This window comes from Oryx dammah, unplaced genomic scaffold (genome assembly GCF_014754425.2).
Source record: "Oryx dammah isolate SB20612 unplaced genomic scaffold, SCBI_Odam_1.1 HiC_scaffold_27, whole genome shotgun sequence".
Taxonomy (NCBI): Eukaryota; Metazoa; Chordata; class Mammalia; order Artiodactyla; family Bovidae; genus Oryx; species Oryx dammah.
In genome coordinates this window covers 129603157-129628862 of record NW_024070211.1, presented here as the reverse complement: position 1 = coordinate 129628862, position 25706 = coordinate 129603157, and the positions used below count along the sequence as shown (strand labels likewise).

Here is a 25706-nt window from a genome sequence, read left to right as displayed (position 1 = left end):
CTGTCCATGGAATTTTTCAGGTAGGAATTCTGAAGTGGGTTTCTATTTCCTTCTCCAAGGCATCTTCCCTACCTAGGGATTGAATTTGCCTCTCTTGAGCTTCCTGCATTGGCAGTGGGATTTTTCACCACTGTGCCACTTGGAAAGCCGAAGAGGTCCTGCAACGGCTTCTTAAAAGAATAAATTCATTTTGCATTTTCTTTCCAGTACTTTATATCGGATTAAGTTAGTAGTTAGCACAAGTGTTTACCACCAATTTGCTATATACATTATGTACTTACTTTATATGATCTCATTAATCATCAGATTTAGGATTGTAGGTACAATTGAGACTCCAATCCCAGAGCTCATGTTCTTTACCATTTTCACACTGTTTTGACGTGAGAAAAAGGTCCTACTCATTAAGGTCAAGATAAGTATTTGAGAGGGGCTCTCCTAGTGGCTCAGATGGTATACAATCCACCTGGAACGCAGGGCACCTGGGTTCAATCCCTGGGTTGGGAAGATCCCCTGGAGAAGGGAACGGCTACCCACTCCATTATTCTTGCCTGGAGTTCACAGAGAAGACCCTAGTGAGCTACAGTCCATAGGGTCGCAAAGAGATGGACACGACATAGTGACTAAAGAACAAAGTATTGGGGGAAAGAAGTAACTACAAAACAGCCCCTGTCGCCTCTCTAAGGAGTGCTAGATTAACAGGCAGTTTGTGAAATCTAGGGGGCAGGATGGCTGTGGGAGGGGTGTTCTGTTGAAGTCCTGCCTCCCAGCTCCTGCGGAGGGCATGGAAGCTCCGCGGGTACACGCGCCCTCCCCATCCCCTACAGGAAGCCGCACCCCGCCCAGCTGCCAACCTCGAAACAGAATGGCTGGAGCGGGCAGCGGCCACGCGAAGCCCTGCTCACAGGATGCAGGTGACGGCCGCTGCAGTTTGGGAAGCTGGAGATCAAGGGAGAGGCGAGATCAGGAAGGAAAGGAAAGCCTCACCCCCAGCTGCCCGTTTTTATCAGTAGGTTACAGCTTGGCAAGGAAGAGGGAGTACTCCTAAGGTGTCTCCCAAGAGGCTCCTGAGGCCCAAGGGTTTTGCTTGGACTCTGAGTCTGGGCTTTAGCACTAGGATGACGTGGAAGTCACGCAGAGATAAAGCCTGAAGGCCCCTTTGGATAGATCTTTCTCCTTGTGGGTAGTCATGTGTGATCCAACAATGTCTATAAGGTTTCAAATTTTAAACATACTAGAAAATGTTAGGCTTGAATTGAGTGATCTTAGCCAGATTTTATGGCTTCAGATTGCAGGAATTGCCATCTATTCCACTGCAGCCTGTATTTCTTAACTAAGAATTGTAAATAGGATCTATTTATTGAAGTTGGAGATGGAGTTTGACTCACTAATATAAAAACCAAAGTTGCTGAGATTAAAAAATACCAGTAATGATATTAAGGTATTTAGATGATCTAGACATATTCTTGAAATTAATTCTAGATTAATTTTGGCAAACTAGCGTTTATGGATTCATAGTTGCTAAAAAGAATCTTTGAGATGGTAATAATCCAACCAATTTTACAGGTGAGAAAATAGAACCCAGAATAATTAACTCCGAGTTGCCTGAGTGGCCACAACTGTTCTAGTACTTTACTAGTTTTACTTCAAATGTTGATATTACCATAAACAAAAAAAGAAGTACTGAGAGAAATCATACATTTTACTGCAAAACCGAATAAAAGGTGACTCAAGATATCAATTACTTCTCTTCATGTACATGAATAATTAAGAGTGACCTGTTAAATTTATTCTCCATCTTTTGGGTGATATCACCTTTAACATTTTTAATCATCAAAATCTTGTTTCTTGTAATACTAACACAGTACTGAGCTCTCTCCAATTCTGCCTTGAAATTGTTTTCTCTGCTTGCTTATACTTTTAATCACACTTTTTACTCCTCCTTAAGCCACTGTAAATTAATGTAAAATTCCTTTTTCTAGTGTTGAAAGTCCTGTTTCAGTGGTTATCAACTTTGAGCAACATTAGGAGAGCCACAGCCATATCTTATATCAAAGTTCTCCTAACAATCTCAGGTCCATTTCGTTTAGCCCATACTTTTTCATTTCTGCAGTGAAGATGCTGAACTTGACTCCGAAGTACACAGTTATTTCTAACACACTAATTTTCCCCCTTATTTGTCATGAATATTCATTAGCAGGACATGGGATTTCAGTTAGTTTTCAGTTAATATGGCCAGTATTACAATTGACCATATTTAACTGCTTCTGAAGAGGTTCATTTTTTCCATAAAATCTTTTAAACTAATTAGTGGATGAGTGGGGAGTAGATTTCTTCCACCCTACTGAAATTGGACTCAGAACCACTTTAACTCCCCCATTTCTCCTTTTGTTATATATTTGTCTCTATGTTTATTCAGTGACATTACTGAGTGTCACACTCAGTGCTGAACACATTATAGGAAAGACATTCCTTGCCCTCCAGATGAGAAATATTATTGCAGTGTAATATAATTGTTACGGGGTTGTGTAGCATGTACTACCCAGGAGGTGCAGTGGTAAAGAATCCACCTGCCAGTGCAGGAGACTTAAGAGATGGGTGTTCGATCCCTGGGTCAGGAAGATTCTCTGGAGTAGGAAATGGCATCCCACTCCAATATTCTTGCCTGGAGAATCTCATGGACAGAGAAGCCTGGTGGGCTACAGTCCATGGGGCCACAAGGAGTCAGAAATGACTGAGAACACACACAGCATATACTATGGAAGCGTAGAGGGGCACCTACTCCCTTGGAGAAACCTGTGGAAGAAACTAGGAAGAAGTTAAGGAAGTATACAGGAGGAGAAAAATAAACATATTTCAAGCAGGAGGAATAGTATGTGCCAATGCATTGCTTAGCGCAAGAAATCCTACATTGCTGGTTCTTGAGAAATGGGAGATTGGATAAGAATGATAGGCCGTACCTTCATCGTAAAGGATCTCCTAGGCCTCTAAGGATTTGGTAGATTTTATCCCAAGGATGTGGGAAGCTAATAAAGCTTTTAAGCAGGGAAGCACACATTAAGATTCAAAGAATACTTTAGCCAAGTTAATGGCAGGTAGAGAAAGCAGGCTGCTTGAGAATTCAGACAGTGCAGTTGATCCAGACTAATGAGATATAGGCTCTGCGGTAACAAATAGAGGAAGTTCACTTGACAATTATTGAGGCCTTCATTGCCTTGTGAGGATCTTCAGTTTAGATTCTCTGGGATGAGGCCATAATAGAATTAGAGAGAGGTTTCACATTTGGCTAGTTTGTGGTGATAATACATTACTGGAAGAATGGAGAGTCATTTGTCTTTCTTGTCTACAAAGAAGTCAGTATGACTTCAGCTAATCTTTCTGTATTCCTTATTCAAAGTGATCTCTGTTCGTTTCCCAAGCAAATCATTCAGTATCACAGTAATCCAAGTCTGTGTCCCCATCAGTAACGCTGAAGAAGCTGAAGTTGAATGGTTCTATGAAAACCTACAAGACCTTCTAGAACAAACACACCCAAAAGATGTCCTTTTCATTATAGGGGACTGGAATACAAAAGTAGGAAGTCAAGAAACACGGGGAGTAACAGGCAAATTTGTCCGTGGAATACAGAATGAAGCAGGGCAAAGGCTAACAGAGTTTTGCCAAGAGAATGCACTGGTCATAGCAAACACCCTCTTCCAAAAACACAAGAGAAGACTCTACACATGGACACCACCAGATGGTCAATACCAAAATCAGACTGGTTATATATATTCTTTGCAGCCAAAGATGGAGAAGCTCTATTCAGTCCTCAAAAACAGGAGCAGGAGCTGACTGTGGTTCAGATCATGAGCTCCTTATTGCCAAATTCAGACTTAAATTGAAGAAAATAAGCAAAACCACTAGACCATTCAGGTAGGACCTAAATCAAATCCCTTACGATTATACAGTGGAAGTCAGAAATAGATTCAAGGGATTAGATCTGATAGAGTGCCTGATGAACTATGGACGGAGGTTTGTGACATTGTACAGGAGACAGGGATCAAGACCATCCCCAAGAGAAAGAAATGCAAAAAAGCAAAATGGCTGTCTGAGGAGGCCTTACAAATAGCTGTGAAGAGAAGCCAAATGGAAAGATGAATGCAGAGTTCCAAAGAATAGCAGGAGAGATAAGAAAGCCTTCCTCAGTGATCAATGCAAAGAAATAGAGGAAAACAGTAGAATGGGAAAGACTGAGAGATCTCTTCAAGAAAATTAGAGACACCAAGGGAACATTTCAGGCAAAGATGGGCTTGAGAAAGGACAGAAATGGTATGGACCTAACAGAAGCAGAAGAAATTAACAAGAGGTGGCAAGAATACATAAGAACTGTACAAAAAGATCTTTACGACTCAGATAATCATGATGGTGTGATCACTCACCTAGAGCCAGACATCCTGGAATGTGAAGTCAAGTGGGCCTTAGGAAGCATCACTACCAACAAAGCTAGTGGAGGTGATGGAATTTCAGCTGAGCTGTTTCAAATCCTGAAAGATGATGCTGTTAAAGTGCTGCACTCAATATGCCAGTAAACTTGGAAAACTCAGTGGTAGCCACAGGACTGGAAAGGGTCAGTTTTCATTCCAATTCATTAGAAAGGCAATGCCAAAGAATGCTCAAACTACCATACAATTGCACTCATCTCACACACTAGTAATGCTCAAAATTCTCCAAGCCAGGCATCAATAGTATGTGAACCATGAACTTCCAGATGTTCAAGCTGTATTAGAAAAGGCAGAGGAACCAGAGATTAAATTGTCAACATTTGCTGGATCATCCAAAAAAAAGAGAGTTCCAGAAAAAACATCTATTTATGCTTTATTGACTATGCCAAAGCCTTTGACTGTGTGGATCACAACAAACTGTGGAAAATTCTGAAAGAGATGGGAATACCAGACCACCTGACCTGCCTCTTGAAATCTGTATGCAGGTCAGGAAGCAAGTTAGAACTGGACATGGAACAACAGACTGGTTCCAAATAGGAAAAGGAGTATGTCAAGGCTATATATTGTCACCCTGCTTATTTAACTTATATGCAGAGTACATCATGAGAAACGCTGGGCTAGATGAAGCACAAGCTGGAATCAAGATTGCTGGGAGAAATATCAATAACCTCAGATATGCAGATGACACCACCCTTATGGCAGAAAGTGAAGAGGAACTAAAGAGCCTCTTGATGAAAGTGAAAGAGGAGAGCGAAAAAGTTGGCTTAAAGCTCAACATTCAGAAAATGAAGATCATGGCATCTGGTCCCATCACTTCATGGGAAACAGATGGGGAAACAGTGGAAACAGTGGCTGACTTTATTTTTCTGGGCTCCAAAATCACTGCAAATGGTGACTGCAGCCATGAAATTAAAAGACGCTTACTCCTTGCAAGGAAAGTTATGACCAACCTAGATAGCATAGTAAAAAGCAGAGATATTACTTTGCCAAATCTGTCTAGTCAAGGCTACGGTTTTTCCAGTGGTCACATATAGATGTGAGAGTTGGACTGTGAAGAAAGCTGAGCATCAAAGAATTGATGCTTTTGAACTGTGGTGTTGGAGAAGACTCTTGAGAGTCCCTTGGACTGCAAGGAGATCCAACCAGTCCATCCTAAAGGAAATCAGTCCTGAATATTCATTTGAAGGACTGATGTTGAAGGTGAAACTCCAATACTTTGGCCACCTGATGTGAAGAGCTGACTCATTTGAAAAGACCCTGATGCTGGGAACAATTGAAAGCAGAAGGGGACGACAAAGGATAAGATGGTTGGATGGCATCACTGATTCGATGGACATGAGTTTGAGTAAACTCTGGCAGTTGGTGATGGACAGGGAGGCCTGGGGTGCTGCAGTCCATGGGGTCGCAAAGAGTCAGACACGACTGAGCGACTGAATTGAACTGTGGGATCTGGTTTTCAAAGAACACATGCACTATGAATACTCAAATCTAAATTTTGTTAAAAACCTGTATCTTCCCATGTTCTGACAAATTTTGATCCCACACCCCAATAATTTCCATTTAAGAGACAGCAACTTCTCATTTGTTACCCCCAAATAGAGGTATATAACAGGATTTTTGAAGTTACATTTTATCTTCTTTCTCTAAATTATATTTCCTTACTTTTTCCCCACCCCGTTACTTTTCCCCTTTTCCTTTACACAAGATTGATAACTTCTGTCAAAAACGCCAAAATGTTTTATTTTTCCCTGCATAGGATGGAACCCAGTGTATTAGTTCAGGCTGCCATAGCAAAATACTATAGACTGGGCTTTAAAAGCACAACAGGCATTTTCTCATAGTTCTAGAGGCTAGAAGTCTAAGGTCAAGGTGCTGACATGATTGGTTTGTGGTGAGAGCTCTACTCCTGGATTAGAGAAGGCCACTTTTTCTCTCTGTTCAGCAGCTGGAATAGGAATTGGGATGTTGGTGAAAGGATAACAGGGAATAAGCAAATTCTGTGGTATCTCTTCTTAAAAGGGCACTAATCCCACCAGGAGTGCCCCAGCCCCACCCTCACTATACCTAACTGCCTCTTTAAAAGGTTCATCTGCAAATGCCATCTCACTGTGGGGTCAGGGCTTCAACTGAAAAATTTGCAGGATACAATTTAGTCCACGTTGTTGATATTCAGTCATCCAGGCATGACTCTTTGGACTGTAGCACACCAGGCCTCCCTGTCCCTCACCATCTCCTGAATTTGCCCAAGTCCATGTCCACTGCATTGGTGAAAACATCCAGGCATCTCATCCTCTGATGCCCTCTTCTCCTTCTGCCCTCAATCTTCCCCAGCATCAGGGACTTTTCCAATGAGTCAGCCCTTTGAGTCAGATGACCAAAGTAATCATCTGATGAGAACAGTTGACTCACTGGATTGAGTAAATCAAACACCCAAGAACAGTTAAGTATTTTTCAATTTAGAGTTTATAACCAATAGTTATTATGAAGGTTGGTTCTTGATAATAAAATGAATTAATAGTCTATATTAATTTTTTATAGTTTTGAAAAAATTTCAATATACAAACAGGCCAGTGATTCCTTATTTACAAAACAACTATTTAACACATGATAATACACAGATAGTTTAAAGCTGATTCATTATTTTATGACCATATTGACTTCAACAGTAACACATTTTCTTAAACATAATTATGTAGCTTCTGGAAGATGGGTTAAATGATGAAAAAATGGGCGACCATGAACACACCCTTTAATTTCATTTCTAAACTGGTGCTTCATTCTGTAGATAATATCGTGGATGTCCTCTTTTGATAAGTACATGGGTAATTGTCTAGACAGACGTACTGCTTCTCCCTGTGGAGAGAAAGCCATACATTTTACTGAGATATACATGAAGCAGAAAACAGGTTTTTTACTGGCAAATTGGAAGACAGAAAATTGATTACGTTCTTTAATTACTCACTCACTCAACAAATATTTACTAAACAACAATTATGTGCTAGTCACTGTTGTAGGTTCTATAAATACAGCAGAGAACAAGAAAAGCAACATCCTTGCTCTTCTGAAACTGACATTCTAGTGCAGAGAAGCAGAAAGATAAAAAGATAACCTAGACAACCTAGGGGGGTGGAATGGGGTGGGAAATGGGAGGGAGGCTTATGAGGGAGGGAGTATATGTATACTTATGACTCATTCATGTCGATGTATGGCAGAAACCAACACAACATTGTAAAGCAATTATCCTCCAATTAAAAATAAATAAATTCTTTAAAAGACAAAATTTCAGCAAGTAACTGCACAAAATTAAACTGAGTCATGTGATAAAGAGAGTATGGTTAGGGAAAGTTTCCTCCAGGTGACATTTAAGCAGCTTCTCCTCTTGTAAACAGATAACAAACCTTATAGGATTTCAAAATCATTTACTATTTTTTTAAGAAAGAGTTAAGTACCTTAAAATCTAGCCAATCTACATAAGCTAATAATACATACCTCTAAATAACTTATCACTTTTCGAGGTCTACATTCATAAACTTCCTTTGCATTTCTGTTTAATATAGCATTAAGGATTTCTTTTAAATCCATCACTCCATAGAATGGAAGGCAATTAGCCATTCCTTCTATTTCCAAGTAGTTTTCAGCAATGGAAACTCCTAAAAGAAAAATATATATAAAACTACAAATAGTTAAATTTTGTTTTAACTGTATTCCAGAAAATGTCTAAGAAAAACAAAATCACTGTTAAAATATTTGGTGAACATTCATTAGAATCTAATATTGTCGGAAAAAGTTTTGTTCCCTAGCTGAAGAACAAATAATAATTTCCCATAGGATTTCACATTCACATTAAGTCATAAGTGCTCAAAGAAACCACATGTACTTTATATCATTTAATCTCAGATATTATTGTTCTGTTCCCTACATTTGTTTAGAACATTTTTTACTTTGGAGAGAAAATGGAGTCCCAAGATATTTATTAAAATAAAACTGGTTTAAATGTTTTAGCAACTGTTGCTATTCAAATTCTATCCTACTGATTTAATATCTAAAAGCCTGAATTATTTTGAAGATTAGTTTATCTTACAAGTTATTATAAAAATATAGTAAGTTATTTTTTTCCAGCTTTATTTAGATATGTTTGACACATAACACTGTGTAAGTTTAAGGTGCACAAAGTGTTGATAAATATACACATAAGCTACAAAATAATTACCACTATAGTAACTTATTAATATATTAGCAGTTTGAGGAAATGAAATACTAATGTTTAGTTTTTAGAATAATGTTTAAATCTGACCTATCTATTATTTGAACTTCCCAAACATCAAATTTAGCTTTAGAACACATTTTATGATTTTTAGAAAACAGCAAAGATTTGGGTTTTTTGGCTCTATCTGTGTAACAGTATTCTTAATATTGCAGACCACAAAATGTTACCTATAAGTAAAGAAAAAGAGATAGTCCAATGTTGGATAAGCTATCAAAGGGAAAATTTTAAAAGAGGAGTGATGTAGCTTGAAGAGTTTCAGGTCCTGAGATGAACCCATTCCTAACCTGCCATTTACAGACTAGTTCCTTGACCTGAATGGCAGATGCACTGGTGGTATAATAAACAGAGCAGGCATCCTAATGTTCCTCCCAGGAAACAACTGGAGAATATAAGAAGATACATAAACAAGTGTTCAGGGATAAAATACCGAGTTCGGTAAAGGGAGACAAAATGAGAGTCTGAGCAACCAACCGAACTGAAATGGGACTTGAAACAGGGATTAGATAGGCAAAGAGGAAGTAGCAGAATATTCCAGTAAACATCTTTTTATATATATACAGATAGAAAAAATTTATCAGTCAAGAGACTTTTCATTATTGCTAGTTCTATGTTATTTGCAGTATGATTAGACTGAAACATTTAATACTGACTACCTGAATGCAGGAACATTTTGTGGATATGGGTAAAAATTGCTGTGTGTGCTTAGCCGCTCAATTGTGTCTGACTTTTTGCAACCCCGTGGACTGTAGCCCACCAGGCTCTCCTGTCCATGGGATTCTCCAGGCAAGAATACTGGAGTGGGTTGCCATGCCCTCCTCTAGGGGATCTTCCCAACCCAGGGATTGAAACCAAGTCTCCTTCATTGCACATGGATTCTTTACCATCCTGAGTTACCAGAGAAGCCCGGGTAAAAAGTATATGGGAACAAATGAGGAAACTGAACAATATGTTAATCTCTGTGTTTGCAGAATATAGATAAGGAAAACTTAAGAGACATTTGGAATCACGCTCAAGAAGTCTTCATAAAATTCTGTGAAATGCTTCCCCATTTTCTGAAAATACTTTAATAAGTGGTCTGACAAGCTTGCAGTTCCCAAAATGGGTAATTCTCTCTGATACAGAATAAAAGCTATTCTCATTAACAATCATATTTCTTTAAGGTCACATTAAGAATCCTTTTCCTTAAAGCCAAATGTATTCTTCCTCTTTCTCAACTGTTTTTATCCAAAGATGTTTTCTGGCAACTGGCAAACTGCTGACCAAAAGTTAGTCCAATACAGTAAAACTTGCTAAAAGACTTCAGTAATAAGTCTTTTTAAAAAAATGACAAAAAATAATGAAGGAAAAAACAGCTAAAAAAAATGAAGAAAGGAAACATGAATATTTTTACCTTGATCTATTACAGAGAAGAGAAACAATGCTGATGATAACCTGAGTAAATTCCACTCAAGTCAGCTTGCAGATGACTAGCTTATTCATTTTTATATCTTTGGTGCCATGCAAAGTACCCTGCATTTATAGGACTTTTAAAAACACTGTCTACAAGTTAAGAGCTGAATGTGTTCCTGAAACAGAAACTTACTGGGTAACTCAAAAACAAACATGCTCCTGAAACAGACAGGCCAATTATCCTAACTTAAACAAAAATTGTTGTGATAACATCTTTCATGAAAAACAAAAAAGTACTTGCCACCAATACCACAAAGGTATTTAGGAAAACAGACTAAGAAAAAAACATCTTGCTATACACATACTTATAAACTCTATACTTCAAATAAATCTTTAAATGTCAGAAGCCCTGAGGAAAAAGATTTCTAGGAGGACCTAAAAAATGAGTGGAAGTGTTAGTCGCTCAGTTGTGCCCAACTCTTTGTGACCCCATGGACTGCAGCCCACCAGGCTCCATCTGTCCATGAGATTTTCCAGGCAAGGATACTGGAGTGGGTTGCGATTTTCTTCTCTAGGGGATCTTCCCAACGCAGGGATTGAACCTGGGACTCCTGCACTGCAGGCAGATTCTTTACCAACTGAGCTACAAGGGAGGAGGTGCTGGAGAATGGGAAGAGAAGAGAAAATTTAAACACATACCATTAAACACATACCAGTGGCATGTACTATGCTAACTGACCTTCATGAAGTAAATATATAAATTTTAATAGGAAATAAACATAAATTAAGAGCTAGGTTTTAAACGCAGATTGCTTGGGTTCATATCCTGGTTCTATCATCATTAATTCTGTATACTTAAGCAAACCAAACTTCTCCTGCCTTGATTTTTCTAACTGTAAAAAATGTGCATAGTAACTGAACCATAGACCTTTAGAAAGATCAAATGAATTAATACATGTAATACTTATAGACTAATGCCATGCATGTAATAATTATTAGCTGCTACTGATGCAGAAACATTGAGGCCAACTGATTTTCCCTACAACATGTATTTAAATGGCAGATCTGGCACTTGAACTATCCAAATCTAAATATCCAGGATTGAGGTAGGGGGTAATAAGTTCTGAGTAGGTTTTCTTAAAACTGTGAGTCAATAAAATTAAAGTATGGAACACCAAAGCATTTTCTGTATATATCCTATTTCATGGTTTTGTATATCATTTTTACTTATTTTCTCTTCATGTCTCAGTAAATCATTCCTTTAAAATTTTTCTACATTGTTTTGTTTATCTACACTTTGCCCATGGGAAGTTTAGGGGCGAGTGGGCCAGGGGACAGTGGAATCACTCGTCCTGGAACCTTTGTGCTTGATACCAGACAGAAGGCAAAGTAACAGGACAAGACTGGCCTGCATTTGCAGATGGGTTGGGCTTCCCTGGTGGCTCAGAGGTTAAAGCATCTACCTCCAATGCGGGAAACCCGGGTTCGATCCCTGGGTCGGGAAGATCCCCTGGAGAAGGAAATGGCAACCCACTCCAGTATTCTTGCCTGGAGTATCCCATGGACAGAGGAGCTTGGTAGGCTACAGTCCACGGGGTCACAAAGAGTCGGACATGACTGAGTGACTTCACTTTCACTTTCCTTGCCACTAGCGCCACCTGGGACGCAGGGGTAGATAGGGCAGAGGCAGTTAAGTATGGAAACTATGAAAGAACAGAGAAAGGGCCAGCCAGGAAAACTGAAGTCTCCTAGCCAGATGAATTTTCCCTTTTCTCCTTACCTGGTGAACTTCCATAGTAAACAAACAGTATTATAACAGGCTTTATAGCAAAGCCTGGACCATAAAGAAAGCTGAACGCCGAAGAATTGATGCTTTTGAAATGTGGTGTTGGAGAAGACTCTTGAGAGTCTCTTGGGCTGCAAGGAGATCAAACCAGTCAATCCTAAAGGAAACCAGTCCTGAATATTCATTGGAAGGACTGATGCTGAAGCTGAAACTCCAGTACTTTGGCCACCTGATATGAAGAACTGATTCACTGAAAAAGACCCTGATGCTGGGAAAGATTGAGGGCAGGAGGAGAAGGGGATGACAGAGGATGAGATGGTTGGATGGCACCACAGACTCGATGGACAAGAGCTTGAGTAAACTCTGGAAGTTGCTGATGGACAGGGAAGCCTGGTGTGCTGCAGTCCATGGGTTGCAAAGAGTTGGACACGACTCAGCGACTGAACTGAACCGATAGCAAAGCCATGGGAGCAAATCATTCACTCTCCAAGCAGTAAGACTGTTGATGTTAGACATCTCACTGGGAAAACAAGTAAATCATTTTAGAAAAGAAAAAGAGATGTCCAATTTTGTTAGCTGATTCCAGTATTCTACATGTTTGTTTCTGCTTCATCAGCTAAGAAGTATTTAATAATTCAGTTAGACACAGCAGGTAGTATGCATGTTGTGACAAAGGATGGCAAAAACTATAGTTGTTAGTTATGGAAATGCTATATCTAACACAAAGCAATGGACTGAAAGAGATGCCAAACTTGCTTGTTTTAGGCAGAAGTGACCTTTTGGAAATACACTGTTTTTATACAGCTGACACCATACTTGTGGTGAGACAAAAACATACCATCATATCTGTAAATTATGAAACCCGAAAGTAACTTCTAGAACAAGATTTATTTTTCCAACTCAGGAAATATTAAACCACAGTATCATACCTGGTATCAATTTTATCTTGAAACCATTTGCTGTAAGCCGAGGATCGGACAGGTAAATTGATCCACTGTACCTTTGGTCATCTGCTGTCATTTTATGTAAAATCTCTAAATAATGGGATCCATTAAAAAGACTGAAAAAGAAATTATGGCCCTTTAACTTCTTAAATATTTAAAGTGAAATAAGAGAATTTATGGAAAAAAGTTAATCTGAAGGCCCTTTAAAAAGTGTTATTATCAGTAACCAAAATACAACGGTGTAAGGAGCCCTGTGAGAAGCTCTACTGCTTTTATATTTGCTTAATACTTCATAGACCTACCACATACAGTGTACAGAAAGGAAGAACAGACAAAACCCAGTTTCTATCTTCTACAACTTTACAAACTAAATGTGAAATTTAAAAAGTGCTCTTTCGATATAATACAAATGAAAACTTTACTTATAAATAATGCCACGGCACAATATAGTGTCAAGTTATTGATGCAGTCCACCTTGCATAATATTCTGTCATTAGTCAAGGCTTCTTCAATAAGAAGATGATAAGCAAGTAACCTTTTCTCCCAGGAACTTAAAAATTTAATAATTCAGGACTCTGGAGAGATTTGTCCGGTATACTATAGGCATGATGTGTTTGCTAAAGGTGGCCTATGACATGGTTCTGAGTGGTAAAAGCATTAAACAAACTTTGAGGTGATGAAAGATTATCTAGGGCAGAAATTAACCTTTCACGTTGGTTTTAGGCCTGCTCAGGGTGCTTCATAACATGTTATTCACAATAATGTGTCTGTTGACACCCACCATATGGTAGGTGTGTAAGGCACTATTCTACATTCTATCTGGTGCAAGATGATAAGCTGCTACTTGTTCATTAAAATCCTGAACTCCTCGAAAAAGCAAATGGATAATGTCTCTGCTTATCATCTCTGAAAGGTTGACGAGAGCAGATACCACAGAGAGAAGAACTATCTATAACTATATAGATAGTAGGGGTGCTCTGTCTGGTGCAACCCGATATTCAGAAGATCACTCTGCAAGCCAGCAGTGGTGGCAGTGGTGGTGATGATGATACAGTGTAGAAAGCAGTGGTGCAGGATCCAGAGTTACTGCCAAGACTGGAATCTTACATACTCCATTTATATACTGACTGTATGAACCCTGGTAAGTTACTTGACGTTTCTGTACTTGTTTCCTTATTAAAATGTGGATACCTCTCATTAGGTTATTGTGAGACAGGATCGTGAAGCAAAAACCTTAGTGAAGTTCCTATCATACAGTAAGAGAGCGATACATATTAGCCACTTTTGTTATTATTATTGAGCTCTTACTTTGTATTTCATAGATCTCTATTCTGCTGAGAGATAAACTATACAACCTGCATTAGAATCTGATGCAAAAACAGTCCAACACATAATTATCCTATTTATGACTCAGTTTTTAAAAACTTACTATGATGAGGATGTCACATTTCAGAAGAAAGGGGAAAAGAATTTTGAATGAAGCTTTGTTGCTATTCAAATATGAAAGATTATTCTCAGGCTGTATGGACCCAAATAATAATTTTAATGTAATTTTTAATCTATGTCATATATTTTAATACTTTTAATGTATTATAAAAATATCATAAAGAAAAATATTTTTAAAAACCTGTAATTTGTACAAGCACAAAAAAATTTTTGATATAAATGAAAATTTATAAACATCATTTAGAAAAGCAATTGAGTATAAAATTTGAAATACACTCTAGCTCTTTTAAAGGGAAGAGAGAGAAAAGTACTGATTTTGTACAAAAGCACAAATTTCATAACTGTTTAAATTAAACCTAAGGGTATATTAATTCTTTTAAATTCTTCCTTTCACAATTTCCTAAGCCAGTTTAAAGAGAATACTGTAAAAGACATTGGACTTTAGTTACTGTGATTACTACTGCAGTATTCTCTTTAAGCTGGCTTAGGAAATTGTCAAAGGAAGAATTTTAAAAAATTAATACACCCTTAGGCTTAATTAACAGTAATTTGACAGTACTTTTCTCTCTCTTCCCTTAAAAAGAGCTAGAGTGTATTTGAAATTTTATACTCAAAGACAGCTTTAGCAAATGTTTTTCTGTTTCTAGCCCTGTTTTTCTTTCTGGAGGAAGTGTCTGTAACACAAGAGTTTGAATACATTTTTAAAATGAGTTTTGATTTATTTCTGTATGTTCTGATACAGAACTTTGTCCTATAAAACAAACTCACATTTTTTAAATTTTAGGTTACCTCCTTTATCATAACTTCTTCTACCTATGTAAGGCTAAAAAAAGAAATATTAAGTATATTAAAGTGAAATGTTAGTATTTTAGTTAATAGCTATTTGTTTTAAGAGAAAACAATTTGTTCATGTAGGATATGAACAGGAAATACTCCATTTATATTCTATAATAATATAAGTGCAAGCAATAGTCATCTGTGGATAAAACCACTTTGGAAAAGTTAACCGGGAACTTTAAGGTGGAATGTCAGGTTGTCAGTAGCTCATTTCAGTTCAGTCGCTCAGTCGTTTCTGACTCTCCGACTCCATGGACTGCAGCACACCAGGCTTCCCTGAACCCAGTGATGAGTGCCTTTTGATGTGATGAAATATGAAGCACATAGCATCACCCATTAAGCAGTCTTACCAGAAAGTTATCTATTCAATCCTCCCGAACTAATATCCATTTAAAAATGGGAGGGAAAAACAAGTTAAACACACAAGGAAACAGACAGACAAATACAGACAATGGGATAGTCTAACTAATAAGTGACTAAGTATCCACAATAAGTTAACGGTATGATATTAGAAAAGATTTAAAATACATAACAAAATGTAGTGGCTGGACCTGGGTTACATGTAAATTAAACTTAATAATCCAAAATATACAAAAATACATTTTGAGACAATCCCAATGAATTAGTATTGTATAGGGTATGAAAAAAGGCATTGTAGCTAGGTAAGAAAATGGCCAGTTTAGCAATACACTGAAAACTCTTTTAGGTAGGAATCATTCTAAATCCTTTAGCAAAAGGAAAAACATACATGTGCATATATAAATATCAAAGACAGACAGAGGAAATGTGGGAAAACCTTGATAACTATTGATAAAGGCAAGCACTGTATAACTCTATGTTGGTCTATGTTTGAAATGCTAAAACAAAGACAACAAAAGAAGTGCCATGGCAATCCAATGTCAGAATTACCCTGGGGAAGTTACTAACGTTTGGGTGGTCGGGGACTGAGCTTGCTATTTATTAAGTGCAGAAGTAATCTAGAATATTCTAAAATTATTTAAAAGCAATTAATTCTACTAAATATTAGAAATCAAATTATACAATTTCTTTAAATAAATACCACTTTTCCATACTAGGAAATTCAACTTTTCACCTTCAATTTCAATTAGTAAATGTTTTTAAGGGTAAAAAAAAATATTACTTCACCATACCTCTCTGTTAATATAATTGGTTTTTCCAGTGGCTCTGCAGGAAGTTTGTGATTCTCAAGAAGTCTTTTAAATAGCAGAGCTTCTTCCACTCTATATGGATTTAACAACATTATTTCTGTTTTGGATGTAATTAGCCAAGCGTCAGGAAACTTGAGATTGTGGATCAAGCAAAATTCGTCCTTTTCTTCTAAGTCAAATTTCTTCTGTGGATCAAAATTCTTTTTTAAGTTTTCCATAGAGAAGGGAATCTGAACTATTTTAATGTTTTGGTTCTGTTTTCTTTCAATTTGGGCCTGAAAGAGCTCATCAAGTTTTGGCTGATTCGATAGTGAGGTTTTCAACTTGTGCTTCTGTGCTAAATTCCAAACACTGGTGGGTTTCATCCTTTTTTTGCCATCTTTTAATGATACTTGTGACTCTTGTTCGATGGCTCTCTTGATTTGCTTATTGTATCTTTCCAAGTCTTTAGTAGCTTTCTCTTCATACCTATGAATAAATATAAAAATGATCTAATAAAGCCATAATGAGAAATATATTAACCATCTGAAGTAAACGTTATAAAAAATAAAGAGGTGGCATGGCACAGTAATGCAAAGGGGCTCATATTGCATTAACCCACCAATATATAACCATGATAAGCTGTGAACAAAATAAAGAAATCAACTATTTAATACAGGCACTGAAGAGTATAGAAAAGCAAGAGAATTTGGAATGGATTCAACCCTTCAAGAGATCCACATTTATACCACTTTGAACCAGATGCAGTCCCCAGCATCATGGGAGAATAGCAAGACTTCGGTCAGAAAGCTGAACTCACAATAGACTGAGTCATCAGAGCATAGAACACCCTGCTTCGAAAACAACTGGAAATCGAGGAAGAAAATCTCAGAAAATCCTACGTGTGAGAATCTAGAGGAAAGTAAGCACTAGACCCTAAATGAACTAAACAGAGATTTCAACAGCTGTGTGCTGCAAAAGAAAGAAGAGTTTGGAGCTTAAGTTTCACATAATCAGATGACTCGGAGAACAGTTTGTGCTTTCAATTAAAATTGGAGAAGGGCTACTTCTTAGGGAAAAAACACACAACTATATTATAGAACTCAGGAAGTTGCCCTAAGACTAACAGCAAAATTTAAAGTCATAAAACAAAGCCTCCCCAAGCTCCAGGGGACCTGTCAGTAACTTAACTGTGTGGTAGAACAAAACCCAATACTTTTCAGAAGATAATAGAACCCAGGGTTTCTCCAACATATCATCAAAAATGTCCATTATACAAGCAAAAGGTAACACTCAAGCAATAAAACAGGACAATGTGAGTTATGGGAAAGAAAAAATGAACAGTAAAAACCATCTTCAAGATGATACAGATGTTTGAATTTCAAACAGAAATTTTTAATGGGTTTTTGACAGACGGATCATGATAGAGAGTTATGACAAAACATGGTTCACTGGAGAAGGGAATGGCAAACCACTTCAGTATTCTTGCCTTGATAACCCCATGAACAGTATGAAAAGGCAAAAAGATGTAACACCAGATGATGAGCCCTCCAGGTCGGTAGGTGTCTAATATGCTACTGCAGAAGAGGGAAGAAATAGTTCCAGAAAGAATAAAGAGGCTGGACCAAAGCAGAAACAATGCTCCACTGTAGATGTGTCTGTTGGTGAAAGTAAACTCTGATGCTGTAAAGACTGCATAGGTATTTGGAATGTTAGGTCAATCAATCAGGGCAAATTGCACATGGTCAACTAGGGCTTCCCTAGTAGCTCAGCTGGTAAAGAATCTGCCTGCAATGTGGGAGACCTGGGTTGGAGACCTGGGTTCGATTCCTGGGTTGGGAAGATCCCCTGGATAAGGGAAAGGCTAGCCACTCCAGTATTCTGGCCTGGAGAATTTCACTAACCGTATAGTCCATGGGGTCACAGAGTCGGACATTATTCAGACTTTCACAAGCAGGAGATGGGAAGAGTAAACATCGGCATTTTAGGAATCAGTGAACAAAAATGAACAGGAATAGGTGAATTTAATTCAGATGACCATTGTGTCTACTACTGTGGCCAAGAATCCCTGAGAAGAAATGGAGTAGCCCTCAGAGTCAACAAAAGAGCTCAAAATGCAGTAGTATTTGAGTGCAATGTCAAAAATGACAAAATGATCTTAGTTCATTTCCAAAGCACACAATTCAGCATCACAGTACTCCAAGTCTATGCCCAAACCACTAATGCCAAAGAAGCAGAAGTGCAGAAGTTGAACAGTTCTATGAAGACCTACAAGACCCTCTAGAACACCAAAAAAAAAAAAAAGTCCTTTTCATAATAGGGAACTAGAAAGCAAAAGCAGGAAGTCAAGAGATGCCTGGAGTAACAGGCAAGTTTGGCTTTGGAGTACAAAATCAAGCAGGGCAAAGGCTAACAGAGGTTTACCAAGAGAACACACTGGTCATAGCAAACACCCTTTTCCAACAACACAACAGACAACTCTACACATGGACATCCCCAGATGGTCAATACTGAAAAAAGACTGACTATGTTCTTTGCAACAAGACAGAAAAGCTCTATACAGTCAGCAAAATCAAGACTAGAAGCTGACTGTGGCTCGGATCATGACCTCCTTATTGCAAAATTCAGACTTAAATTGAAGAAAGGAGGGAAAACCACTAGATCATTCAGGGATGACCTAAGTCAAATGCCTTATGATTATACAGTGGAAGTGACAAATAGATTCAAGGGATTAGATCTAACAGAATGCCTGAGGAACTGTGGATGGAGGTTCATAACATTGTAGAGGAGGCAGTGACTAAAACCATCCCAAAGAAAAAGAAATGCAAAAAAGGAAAGCAGTTGTTTGAGGAGCCCTTACTTACAAACAGCCGAGAAAAGAAGTGAAAGGCAAAGAGAAAGGGAAAGATATACCCAGCTGAATGTAGAGTTTCAGAGAATAGCAAGTGAAGTCACATCACTCAGTCGTGTCTGACTCTTTGCGACCCCATGGACTATAGCCTACCAGGCTCCTCTGTCCATGGGATTTTCCAGACAATAGTCCTGGAGTGGATTGCCATTTCCTTCTCCAGGGGATCTTCCCGACCCAGGGATCGAACCCAGGTCTCCTGCATTGTAGACAGACGCTTAACCGTCTGAGCCACCAGGGAAGTCTCTGCAAGAGAACAGCAAGGAGAGATTAAAATAAAGATTTCTTAAATGAACAATGCAAAGAAATAGAAGAAAACAATAGAATGGGAAACACCACAGATCTCTTCAAGAAAATTAGATACCAAGGGAACATTTCATGCAAAGATGGGCTCAATAAAGGACAGAAATGGTATGGACCTAACAGAAGCAGAAGATATTAAGAAGAGGTGGCAAGAATATACAGAACTATACAAAAAAGATCTTCATGACCCAAATAACCATGCTGATGTGATCACTCATCTAGAGCTAGACATCCTGGAGTGTGAAATCAAGTGGGCCTTAGGAAGCATCACTACGAACAAAGCTAGATGATGCAATTTCAGCTGAGCTATTTCAAATCCTAAAAGATGATACTGTGAATATGCTGCTCAATATACCAGCAAATTTGGAAAACTCAGCAATGGCCACAAGACTGGAAAAGGTCAGTTTTCATTCCAATCCCAAAGGAAAAGGCAATACCAAAGAATGTTCAAACTACTGTACAACTGTGCTCATTTCACATGCTCGCAAAGTAATGCTCAAAATCCTTCAAGCTAGGCTTCAACAGTAGGTGAACCAAGAACTTCCAGATGTACAGGCTGGATTTAGAAAAGGCAGAGGAACCAGAGATGAAATTGCCGACATCCAGAGAAAGCAAGAGAATTCCAGAAAAACATCTGCTTCATTGATTATGCTAAAGTCTTTGACTGTGTGGATCACAACAAACTGTGGAAAATTCTTGAAGAGATGGGAATACCTGACCACCTTACCTACCTCCTGAGAAACCTATATGCAGGTCAAGAAGCAACATTTAGAACTGGATATGGAATAATGGACTGGTTCCAAATTGGGAAAGGAGTACATTGAGGCTGTATGTTGTCACCCTTTTTATTTACGTTCTATGCAGAGTACATCATGTACTCTGGGCTGAATGAATCACAAGCTGGAATCAAGACTGCCAGAAGAAATATCAACAACCTCAGATCTGCAGATACCACCACCCATATGGCAAAACATGAAGAGGAACTATCAAGCCTCTTGATGAGGATGACAGAGCAGAGTGGATAAGCTTAAAAACTCAATGTTCAAAAAACGAAGATCATGGCATCCTGTCCCATCACTTCATGGCAAACATATAGCAAAAAAGTGGAAACAGTGGCAGATTTTATTCTCTTGGGCTCCAAAATCACTGCAGACAGTGACTGCAGCTATTAAATTCAAAGACGCTTGTCCCTTGGAAGAAAAGCTATGACAAACCTACTCAGTGTATTAAAAAGAAGTGACATCACATTGCTGACAATGGTCTACATAGTCAAAGCTATGGCTGGACTCAGGTAGATTATGATAAATTAAGGATGTATAATATATTCCCCAAAGCAAAAAATCTGGCAAAGCCAGTGAAGAAATTTAAAATTAGATATGAAATTATATTCATGTAGTGGTCATGTATGGATGCGAGAGTTGGACTGTGAAGAAAGCTGAGCGCCGAAGAATTGATGCTTTTGAACTGTGGTGTTGGAGAAGACTCTTGAGAGTCCCTTGGACTGCAAGGAGATCCAACCAGTCCATCCTGAAGGAGATCAGTCCTGGGTGTTCAATGGAAGGACTGATGCTAAAGCTGAAACTCCAATACTTTGGCCACCTCATGCAAAGAGTTGACTCATTGGAAAAGACCCTGATGCTGGGAGGGATTGGGGGCAGGAGGAGAAGGGGACGACAGAGGATGAGATGGCTGGATGGCATCACTGACTCGACACTCATGAGTTTAAGTGAACTCTGGGAGTTGGTGATGGACAGGGAGGCCTAGTGTGCTGCGATTCATAGGGCTGCAAAGTGTCGGACATGACTAAGCAACTGAACTGAACTGAACAAACTGTCTTGTCACTTTAGCACAGTACATCTAACTATAGAATTCAGATTCTTTTTAGATGTCCATTCTTCAAGATATGCTGCTGGGCTTGATTCTCAGTAAATTTCAAAAGATTTAAATCTGAGAGCATTTTACCTGTCCATGATAAAATTAATTAGAAATTAGTGGGCTTCCCAAGTGGTACGGTGGTTAACAAATCTGCCTGCCAATGCAGGAGACAAAAAAGACGTGGGTTCAATTCCTGGGTCAGGAAGATCCCCTTAAGTAGGAAATGGCAACTCACTCCGGTATTCTTGCCTGGAAAATCCCACGGATGGAGGAGCCTGGCAGGCTACCGTCCAAGAGGTCAGAGAGAGTAAGACATGACTAAGCACTCACCACAAACAGCACAGCAATATGATATTCAGAATAGAAAAACTCCAAGTATTTGGAAACTAAACAACCCAACTTAATTCATAATATCCAGAATCTGGAAAGAACACAATTTTCATCAGCTGGAGACTAAGAAGACAAATTGTGGTATACTTACACAACTGAGTACTATTTATCGATTAAAAAGAATACAGTATATGGATACATTCAACAGACTTGAATGAAAACCTCAGAAACATTTTCTTGGGGGAAGCTGGACACAAAGGAGTCCATATCATTATGATTTTATATATAAGAAGTTCAAGTACTGGCAAAACCAAACTAATGTGACAGAAATCAAAATAGTGGCTGCAAGTGGTGACTGGCTTGTAGGTAACAGTAAAGAAACCTTCTGGGCTGAAGGAGGTGTTCTGTACTTTGTTTGTAGTGGTGGTTTCATCGGTGTGCACACATGAAAACGCACTGAACTGTCTACATATAGTTCAGATCTATGCACTTCACAGCAGCTAAATTTTACCCAGTTCTAAAAACCATTTAATGTACAGGAAACTAAAAAGGGGGGCGGGTGAGGAAAGAATTAAATAAAACATTAAGGAGTCAACTGCAGATCTGAAGAATTCCTTAAATATGTGGTGTAACATCAACAGAGAAGAAACGATGCTCTGAGCACAACAAAACTTACATATTTAGTAATTATATTGTTGTTTAGTCACTAAGTCATGTCCTACTCTTGCGACCCTACCAGGCTCCTCTGAACATAGGATTCCCCAGGGGAGAACAGTGGAGTGGGCTGCCATTCCCTTCTCCTGGGGCTCTTCCTGGCCCAGGGATCAAAGCCACTTCTCCTGCATTGTGCAGGGGGATTCTTTACCATTGAGCCACTATGGAAGCCCTAGTAATTATATACTAATAAAATCAAGGTAAGTCTAATAGTAATGCTCAAAATAAAAAAATCTATAATTAAATTTATAAATTTATAATTTAGTTTTATGGCTAAATGTTAATTTTTCCAGTTCCTATTTCTCATTTTAGAGTTAGCAATAAAAAAAAAAAAAAAGAAGCTCAAATAAACTGAACACAAAGGTCCAAGATAAGGGACCTTTTAAAATTATACTGGGTTAAAAAGTTAAAAGGTCTTTTCTATTTTGATTAATAATAACAGGGATAAAATGAACTTCTAGGGCCAAAAATAGTCTTGTATAGTGGTTACATCATCCCTTTTCTACTGGTCTCACTCTCAAGAGTTGACAATTCTCCATACTTCGGCTGAGTTTGGGTAGTAGTGTTTTTAGAGAGCTCCATGGGTGATTCTAATATAAATCTAGAACTAAAAACCGCTATTTGTATTCAGCAAATTGTACTGGCTAAGAGCAGAGACCTTAGAGACAGACTGCCTGGCCTGCCTTTGCCATTTAGCAGCTCTACACAATGAATTAACTTTCCTGTGCTTCAGTAGGCTCATCTGTAATATCTAGATAATATACATCTTAAACACTTCATAACTTTCATGTGAGGAATAAAATGAGTTGAAATGTTTTAGGTACTTAGAATAGTTCCTGGAACCTAGTGAAGTGAAGTCGCTCAGTCATGTCCAACTCTTTGCGACCCCATGGACTGTAGCCTATCAGGCTCCTCCATCCATGGGATTTTCCAGGCAAGAGTACTGGAGTGAGTAGCCATTTCCTTCTCCAGGGGATCTTCCCAACCCAGGGATCGAACCCAGGTCTCCCGCATTGCAGGCAGAGGCTTTACCATCTGAACCAGGGAAGCCTATCATTTACTGGAACTTAGTAAATGATAATAAATATATGGTATCATTATTTTCTATCAAGAAACACCTATCTTATAATGAATGAGGCACTCAGTTGATTAAAGATTGGTAATTATTTAAGAAACCTTGCTAAAAAGATTTTTAAATGCATTTTTAAATGCAGACTAGAGAATGTAATTCTGAGCTTTAAAACTCTTAAGAAACTGTTGAGTTATATTGTAGGTAATATACATACATTTTAAAGGAGAAATTTGAATAGGTATGTATTAGAAAATAAAAATAATACTATTGGGAGAATGGTATTAAATGTAGAAAGTGAGACTAAACACAAGAAACATGCACATCGTGTAGTTTGTACTCAGTACATATTTGCTGAATAAATAAATATTAGCTGAATAAGAACGTTAAAAAGACTTTATTTCACTGTAAACTAGGTAAACGAAAAATGCTTCTCATAGTTGCTGACTAGGCAGGCCATATTCATAATTATTAATGTTATTTTCTTCCATTTCCACTTAGAATCTGAAATTCTAAGTTACAATGCACAAAGTTTTCAATACAGTTTACCTTCAATTAGTACTATAAATAAGTGTTTTTAGCTCCGGGACATTCAAATTCAAAATTTTCTCCCACAGTGGGGTGAGTTCAAGATGAAGGTTACCATTTGTAAATAACTACAATGTGCAACTTTTCACACGATACTAATCTTTTGATTTATTCAAGAAGTCAATTTAATTAGTTCCTTGGGAAATATAAAAAGTTATATCCAAAGGAATATTAAGTAAATATTAAGTAAAAACAGATGTTATCTTTGACTTTATGTCATTAAGGGATTTAGTAACTTAAATGAGAAACATGAATTCTGATTTATCACTAACCAACTCAAGTGACTCTATCTCAAGATTACATGTAATTACAAAGTTTATTTACCATTTTTAATATTATCCCAATTACAGTATTATTCTTAGTTCTTCTAAGTAGAAATATATTCATGGCTACTACAAACAAAAGTTCAAGTCAACTGACTGAGATACTAGTAGGAGGACAAAGGGTTTTCTAATACACTAGAGGAAAAGAGATGAAAGCAAGGTGGGGTGGGGTGGGGTGGGGGAAAGGAATCCAGAAAGGTAAAAAATTTTAAATGTAGGAACCTTCTACTGTAAAGTTTATCCTAAGCTTAAGCTGTTGGTAGAAAACCCTGACCCTAGGTCTTATTCAAAACTCTTCAAACCTTCCATGATCTGACCTGACTGGATCCCACGATCTTTGTTTTTGGTAACCGTTCCCTTCTCCAGGGGATCTTCCCATCCCAGGGACTGAACCCGGGTCTTCTGCATAGCAGATGGATTCTTTACTGGCTGAGCCACCAGGGAAGCCCTTCTTTACCACACTCCCCTGTGGTATAATACATTCCTGTCATAAAGGGCATCTTTCCATTCCTCAATAACACTGTCTTCCTTCTAGCTTCTGGGCATTCTTATGTGCTGTTCCTACTACACAGAAAATTCTCTATACTATCCTGATCAATTTCTATTCAGGAAGTATCTCCTGTCCTATAGATATGATTAAGCCTAACTGCTAAGTGTTTTCATAACTCATTTCTTTAAGATTGTACTTTTATTAGTGAAAGTATGTTCTATTTATTATTTATCATTGTATCTGAAATGATTAGCTAGAGTACACCAGCCTTGTACACAGAATATTCTCAGTATTTTCTTAAAGTGAAGTTGCTCAGTCGTGTCCGACTCTGCGACCCATGGACTATAGCCTACCACGCTCCTCCATCCATGTGATTTTCCAGGCAAGAGACCTGGAGTGCACTGCCATTTCCTTCTCCAGGGGATCGTCCCAATCCAGGGACTGAACCAGGGTCTCCTGCATTGTAGACAGACGATGTACCGTCTGAGCCAGCAGGGAAGCCTAAGTATTTCCTAATTGAAAGAAATAAGGAAAGAAAAGACAGGAGAGGAGAGGAAAGGAAGGAAGAAAGAAAAAAGGGAGGAAGGAGGATGGGGAAAAAAACTGGAAACAAGAGAAAAAAGAAAAGAAAAGGAAGAATAGATGGAAGGACTGATTATCTGTAGGAGACTGCTCTCATATTCCTCAGCACTCCTTGTAGAACTTAAGACCATGGAAAAGAATTCTAAGATAAAGACTAGAAGAGAAATGGTAGTTAATGCAATTCTTGAGTGTTAAACATTTTTGCTCTAACTTTTCACTTATCATGATT

At 38.1% G+C, this 25706-nt stretch overlaps 1 protein-coding gene across 3 annotated transcripts in view; it reads right to left on the bottom strand.

The window, feature by feature from the left end:
* Positions 1-6923: 6923 nt before the first annotated feature.
* The window catches only part of PMS1 (PMS1 homolog 1, mismatch repair system component), a 110842-nt gene continuing 92059 nt past the window's right edge, over positions 6924-25706 (bottom strand). For 2 of the 3 annotated variants that reach the window (XM_040227803.1, XM_040227804.1), the window contains 4 exons: positions 16299-16784; positions 12850-12980; positions 7968-8128; positions 6924-7331 (listed from right to left, as the gene is read on the bottom strand). In XM_040227803.1, coding sequence (XP_040083737.1) covers positions 7167-7331; positions 7968-8128; positions 12850-12980; positions 16299-16784 — 943 coding nt within the window. In that variant the 3' untranslated portion in view covers positions 6924-7166. The remainder of the gene's footprint in view (positions 7332-7967; positions 8129-12849; positions 12981-16298; positions 16785-25706) is intronic. The other variant, XR_005718904.1, reaches the window with a different exon arrangement.